The following is a 7,503-nucleotide window of genomic DNA, read 5'->3' as shown; positions in this document are numbered from 1 at the left end:
ATGGAGCGATTTTTTTAGTAGCGGACCATAACAGAAATATAAATTCTGGCCCATCTAATCTCCAAACCACACGTACGAAACCGAACGGCAACGTACGAAACTTTACAGACCGAAAACGAACGAAATTACGGTGGCAAGAAGCAATAGCTCTTTCTTTTATTAGTAGGTATAGATATAGATTAGAGGGAGAACTAACGACAGGTATGGGCGTGCTCACCCAGGCCTCCATGGGCCACGCACATCAAGGTGGCGGATGAAGTTTTATTTTGTTTTGTTATTTTTTTCCTTTTCCTTTTTTTCCTTATATATTTTATGAAATATTCGATATATTCTATATGTATCATAAAATTATTAATTTAACGATTGTATAAAACCGGATAAAAACATTAAAAAGTGCCAATTTTGTTTATGTGACTGAGAGAAATGTTCTTACATTCTAGAAAAATCATTTAAATAGAAAAAATACACACACATTATGTAATTTAAATTCTTTGCGCATAAAAATAAATGTTGATGTAATTCAAAGTGTTCACACATTTTAAAACGTGTGATTTTTAAAAGATTCACAAAATTTAGATTTTTTGCACTCGTGTTTCAAAAATGTGCATGGCATTTTAAATATTGTCCATGTTTTTTATATTTATTATAATAATTAAAATGAAAAAGGAAAAAATAAATATGATTGAAAATAGAAAATGAAAAGGAAAAGGAAAAGGAAAACTAATCCACTGTCGTTCCACACAGGAAAACCAATGGAAGAAGAAATGTTGTGCGTCGGAAAACCGAAAACACTGCTTGTATGCTCGCAACCAACAATATCTTCAAATTGCGATCTTTTCCTCGATGGTCATGGAAAAAAATACGAGGAAAAAGAACATCAATGTGCCAACCAACATTTGCTGGAAACTGATAGAATCCAGTACTAAACGATGTTTCAAAGTTTTGAAAAAAATCTAAGAAAAAGTGGGATATTAAGAGTGCTATGTTCTATTGTCTTGCGGAAGTTCAAGTTGAAACACATTATGGAATGCGAGCTATGAAAAAAATTAGCATTGAATTGTGTTGAATAGTAACATCACTGTTAATTTTTTATTTTTCTTTCATAGCTCGCATCCATGTGGTGTTTCAACTTGAAAATTCGGCATATCAATAATCATCATCATCATCATCTTAACATCCCGTACTTTTTCAGAGTGCTAAAACTTTTAAACGTGGTTCCATGAAATTTCTTTGAATGTTGGTTTCCATGTGATATACTTCCTCCGTTCCTAAATATTTTTCTTTCTAGAGATTTTAACAAATAACTATATACGAAGCAAAATGAGCGAATCTATACTCTAAAATATGTCTATATATATTCGTATATGGTAGTTCATTTGAATTCTCTAAAAAGATAAATATTTAGAAATAGAGGGAGTATCTTAAAAAAGAGGATAAGATGCCTATGATTAATTATGCAAATTTATGAGCCTCAGAGTATCCTCGTCGGCTGGATCTCACCCGACTGAATGCACACACAATCAAAACACTCGCCCGCAGACCAGTTGATCGATCAAAACACATGCATGATGATTGGAACCGTGCGTGCGTGGGTTGTTTTTTGTAGGCGCAAGATCATAGGGGGTATTGGATTGCACGCGGGGAGGTTACTTTTATGCCGATGGGATGGGGAGGACGGGAGCTCGGTCCATGGTGAGTATTGCCGCCGGCAGGAGGGCTAGGGTTAGAAGGAAGAGAGAGGTGCGGTTATGTTGGCCGGTTAGGTCTGGTGTCGGGCTGTTGCTGCCCCCTTATCAGGAAACCGGATAAAAAGGTCAGGTTTTTTTTGTAACATGTCATGATTGACCAAATCTTTTTTAGTTAGTACTCCCTTCGTTCTGAATTACTTGTCACATGTATGGATGTATCTAGATGTTTTTTACTTTTAGGTACATTTATTTTTGCGACGAGTAATTTCAAACGGATGGAGTAGATAAATAAATGTATAATTGCCGAGCGTTGCATTGTTGCCTATGGTTGTCCCCACTCACATTGATCCAATCCACTGCCCCACTGTCCGGTGAGAAGCACGGTCGTGGGCTTGCGGCGTCGAGAGGCGACAACCATCGTAGAAGAAGTTTTTTTTTTGAGGGGTCCGTTGTAGAAAAGGTTTTGTTTTGGGAGCCACTAGTTAACGAGCGCTTCTTCGGTGGCCTCGCAACGATCAGCGCCACTTGACACGCTCTCAGCCATTCGCCACGTGCCGCGCTCTGGGCGCTCTTTCTGGATTTTATTTTTTTATTTTTCCGCACGCGTTTTCGGCTATTTAAACGGATTTTTTCTAGGGTTTTTTTTTGAGGTTTTGGTTTTTCACCGGTCTTCCTTAGCTTTTCGACAAAAAAAATAAAAAAATGTTGCATGAAAAAATGTGTTTTCTTTTTTCTTTCCTTTCGCGAGAGTCACGGTTTTCCTTTCGCGACAGGCACGGTTTTGCTTTCGAGACAATCACGGCCGTGCCTCTCGGAAACAAAAAAAAGAGGTTTTCTGTTTTTTCCTTTCGTAAGAGTCACGGCTTTGCTTCCGCGAGAGGCACGGTTGTGCTTTCGCGAGAGTCACGGCCGTGCCTCTCGGAAACGGAAAAAAATGTGTTTTCTGTTTTTTTCTTTCACGAGAGTCACGGTTTTTACTTCCGCGAGAGTCGCGGCCGTGCCTCTCGGAAAGAAAAAAAAAACTCATTTTCTGTTTTTTTTCCTTTCGCAAGAGTCACGGTTTCGCTTCGCGAGAGGCACGGATGTGCTTTTGCGAGAGTCACGGCCATGCCTCCTCGGAAACGGAAAAAGACGCGTTTTCTCTTCTTCTTTTTCTTCCGCAAGAGTCACGGTTTTGCTTCCGCGATAGGCACGGTTGTGATTTCATAAAACGAAAAAAACCAGTGCTCCCGGATCGGTTTTTTCATGAAAAAAAGTTTATCAAAACCTATCAACATGGGATCTAGTTTTAAAGATCTCGATACGAGGAATCCAACGGTGAAAGCGGTTTGAGATTTGGATGCACGGTTTGAGAGATAAAATGTTTTAAATAAACGAATCTATGAAAAAAGGAAAAACTCCCAAATTGCGACAAATGATGCGCTGCATGTGCGTCATTTGTCGCAACATGGAAAGTTGGAGTGATCTTTACAACAAACACTCCTCGATTAGTGATTTCGTGTTTTAGGGCTCCGTCGTAAGTGATTTTCACCACCGGGCTGCGCTGAAATCCCTGGCCTGCCTTGCCACCAAACGGGCTGGGCTGCCAGCCCATGTGCCAAAGTCTGTTTAAGCCCGCGGGACGACGAGAAAAAAGAAGAGATAAATACACCGGGAATCTTCAAACTTGCACGCGACGGTCAGTTTGGTGCACAAACTTGTAAAATACGTGATTCTGGTCATCGAACTTGTGCGGACGTGCAAATACGGTCACATATCCCGTACATGGGCGTATCCGATGCTTGGCTGCCTGCTGTCAGCAACAGATGGCGCTCAGCGCAAAGTGTTTTTGCACAAAACCCCATAGTCTTTTTTATTTGTGAAAAATTAACAATTGATGGGTCCCACTTATCAGTATATAGCGAAATTTAAATACGAAGAAGTGTGTCGCCCAGTCTAGAACACACGCCTAAGGCGAGGACACAATCCGGCCAAGCCACTCCAACCCAATCCTGTGGACGTTTACGTAGTATAACTTTGCTTTACTGTACTATAACGAAGGAGCTTGTGTAGCAGAAATGGGTTCCATTTTGTGCGGCCTATTTTGCATCTGCTCTCCTTTTTTTTACAGATTAATAGATATGTAGTATGTAAATTATAATCTCAATAATAAAATGACTTCCAAATATTGTTCATTTATTATTTTAAAATAATATTTATGAATTATAAAAGATATTTTCATAATTATAATACAAATATTTTTTAAATATTCATCATTGCAAAAACATTGTTTTCAAAATTTGTAGAATAACTTTAAAAATAAAAATAATAATTTTAAAAATAGTAATAATTAAAAAATGTATGTATAGTTGCACCTGTTCGTTTTTTTGAAATTTTTGAAGCAGAAAACTTTGTTCATGTATTATTTTAAGATAATATTGTTAATTAAAAAAATTGTGTCATAATAATATAAGTATTTTTATAATTACTATTCATAAATATTATTTTAATTATACAAGAATTTCAATAATTATACACACGTTTTTAAAATCTTATGTTTGTATAAGTAAAATATTCATAATATAAAATCTAAAGTCTTGTTATGAATATTAATCGTGTCTAATATGTAAATTATATATTCTTTTTGAATATAAATCATGATTAAAAATTATACACAAGTGAATATTCATAAATATTTAATAAATATTGTATTCATCATTCTGTATAATTTAAATATAAGCCACGAGTGTATAATTCTTTTTGTATTCATTATTTTTTTATTTAATAACATTTTAAATGTCTGTATTAAATAAATATATTTTATGTAATACACAAGTTTATATTTCATAAACTGTTGACTCTACATTTTACGCAAGAACATGTGTCGAACATCATATGAAGTCACGTCATGTGCATGACACATATTTAATTGATAATCCCGGATGTTTTCGGTATAAGTGAAATTGTATCTCATGTTAGACACGTAAATGTTCCTGTTGCAATGATTGGATCTTTTTTGTGCGTACCTGAACTAGCTAGACCAAAGACCCACCACTCGCGCTTCTGTATTTCGCTCCTCGCTCGAGCGTGTTTTTGATACCAATGATGATTGTTTTTCTGCAAATAAACAAAGACGAGGCTGTTTTAAGCAAGAACATGTCGCACCGAGTGCCATCTTGTCATTGACAGTGGGCCTTGCACCCTCTGACCTGCTAAGCAAGTATCGGATACGTCTGCGTACTGGATATGTGACCGTATTTGCACGCTCACGTAAGTTCGATAACCAAAATCACGTATTTTACAAGTTTGTGCACTAAACTGATCGTCACGTGCAAGTTCTAAGACTCCTAATGTATTTACCTCAAAAAAGAAAGAAAGAAAGTAAAGGAGCAGGAAGAAGAAACTTGGAGAGAGAAGAAAACCGAGATCGAACCCTAGCCGCCGTCTCCAAGCTCGATCGATCTCGGCCATCTCATCCCATCCCATCCCATGGCGCTGCGTAACCTGGTCACCAAGGTGCGGGCCCCGCTCTCCGCCGCTCTCCAGCCGCCGTCGGTATCCCGCGGGTCGCCGGCGGTCCGCTCCTGGCCCTTCTCCGCAGCCCCCCGTCAGGTTCTTTCGCTCCCCACCTCCCTTGCCCGCCCGCTTGCTTGAAGAACTGGAATTCCTCACCGGCACAGCAAGCCTCAGCCGCGTGATTTCGCCGCGTAAAATACATGGTCATCTGGTGCGTTAGATGGATGCCATGCCCCTCTGGTCTGGCCTGGTGGATCCTCCTTTGTAGGCCTTGTTTGGCACACCGGGGTTTCAAGCCCCAAAGCGGCTGGGCTGGGGATTATGGGGGGATTTGGTGAATCCCTTCCATTCACCAATCACCGACTTCCCCTCCCACCCCAAATCCCTGTATATGAAATTGTTTCTTGTCTGGCATAGACCGGCAGAGCTGCATTTTCTATGAAGATGTTTGGATTTAGACGTATCTTTCTTTTGCAATATTAATTATCAACACTTGAACAGCAAGTTTGCATTTCGCATTGCCTGCTTATGTTGGTTTACTTGGCTTGTAGGGTGAACAGCATGGGAAAAGAATTTTGGATTTTGAGTCAGCCACTGAAGAGGAGGTCATTCGGGAGGCAAGATTGCTAGACAAACAGATTAACAAAATTTTGTCACATATCAGGTAAGATCATTACAGTTTGTTGCTTTATTTTACACAAATGACGATCCTGAGTACATGAAGTCCTTTTTGGAAATGTGGAATGTCCAAGATGGCATTTTACCCTTTGTAGTTATTATTTAGTGTAACTTCAGCATCTCTCTGACTTAACAATTTGTCCTCTTTTCTTTTGAAGGGAGTACAACGAGAATGTCATGCCAAGAGTTTTGCAGGGTATATATGGAAAAGTGAAGTGGTTCTTTGGTGCTGGCGCCGTTGTCGAGCTTGTACGTCTGGGGATTTCGGCACGTCAGGCTAGTGTTGGACATTCAGAGTGAGGGCACTCTGCAGTTGATGTTGTTGGATGTCTCATGATGGAGCTCTCTGTTTATCCCCTAGTCTCTGTTATCTGTCTCTGATGTGTCGATTATTACTATGCTTATATATGGCCTGACTACCAACCAGCCTTCTGTGTCTTATATACCAGCACTCTGCTAAGCAACTCAGTTTATATGGTCTGACTACCAGCTTTGCGTGCTTGATGTTTCAGCACTCTCATGTGTCAACTGTCAAGTATTACTACTCATTCTTTATGGCATTCTTAGCCCCTCTCTGGGAGGGCTGGAATATATACAGAATTGAGTTTCTGCTCCCGGATGAACAGTAGAACATGCCGAAATAGTAAAAAAGGAAAATCGTTTTTAGATTAAAATTGAGGAGAGTTTCACATGTGCCAAATCTCATGATGGAACCACATTTGTGAAGGTTTGGATAAGGAAAAAAATCGATGCCCTAAAAAGAATAATATTGAAAGTATTTGTTTTTTTTACCACACATCCATGAATGTCGTGTCTTCACGGAAAATTGCACGCAGATGGAAAGCTATGCAATGTTTGTTGTAAAGAAAAAATTAGGTATGTTTTGATTTTCATTATATTCTTCAAAAATTACTGCTATACCATGTGCATGTGAGCTTGCTACTCGAAGCACACTTCAATTTTACTGGGCACTATAATGTGTTCGTACTTGTTCCTGGTTGTAAATTTGTTTTTGGTTGTTGTATTTTGGTCACGGAAATGAGAAGAGCCTGTTCGGAACCTCTCCAATCTAAAAAAAAAACCGCTCTGCGCTGTAGAGGAAATGAGCAGTTCGGTTTAAGCCATTCCCTGAAATTGGGAACCGCAGTTGTGGAGCGGAGAGGATCCAAAATTTGCACGGCATCTGTCGCTGCCGTTAGGGCATGGGCCACCCAATGCAGCGCAACTGCTGCAGCAGAGCTTCAATACTTCGTGGTATGCCGTTTCCCCCCTTTGCAAGCATGTCCATAGTTCTCCTTTTACGTGTGGTATGAACCACGTTGTCGCGGCAATGAAGTGACCCCCTTCTCATCGTGAGGGCGTGAACCTGGGTAAATCGTTCTCTCATGTGTACCCGATCTGATCCTCTATGCATGCCGACCCACGATTATAATTCGTTGTATGCAAGTCGGCAGATTGTAGGAATTTGTACTACCCGCTACACTTAATTGAGACTATTCAATCACAGTTAGATTCACCTATAAATAATAAAGTGTCGAGAGGGTGATTCTCCAATAAATAAAGGGAAACGTTTAGCCCCCGCGTGCCGGCCGAAGCGTTAGCACCGGAGACGCGCTGCGCGTTTGATCGGTCCCAATTCTGC

General features: G+C 39.8%; 1 protein-coding gene across 1 annotated transcript; it reads left to right on the top strand.

The window, feature by feature from the left end:
- The first annotated feature begins 5,014 nt into the window (after positions 1-5,014).
- Positions 5,015-6,334, top strand: LOC123108408 (uncharacterized). The gene is made up of 3 exons (XM_044530203.1): positions 5,015-5,279; positions 5,735-5,847; positions 6,020-6,334. Exons 1-3 carry the CDS (start codon positions 5,157-5,159, stop codon positions 6,159-6,161), a joined length of 378 nt encoding a protein of 125 aa, XP_044386138.1. The 5' UTR covers positions 5,015-5,156; the 3' UTR covers positions 6,162-6,334.
- The last annotated feature ends 1,169 nt before the right edge of the window (positions 6,335-7,503 follow it).

Source organism: Triticum aestivum, chromosome 5A (genome assembly GCF_018294505.1).
Source record: "Triticum aestivum cultivar Chinese Spring chromosome 5A, IWGSC CS RefSeq v2.1, whole genome shotgun sequence".
NCBI classification, from domain to species: domain Eukaryota; kingdom Viridiplantae; phylum Streptophyta; class Magnoliopsida; order Poales; family Poaceae; genus Triticum; species Triticum aestivum.
Note: the sequence above shows the minus strand (reverse complement) of the source record. Positions and strands in the feature narration are given on the sequence as shown.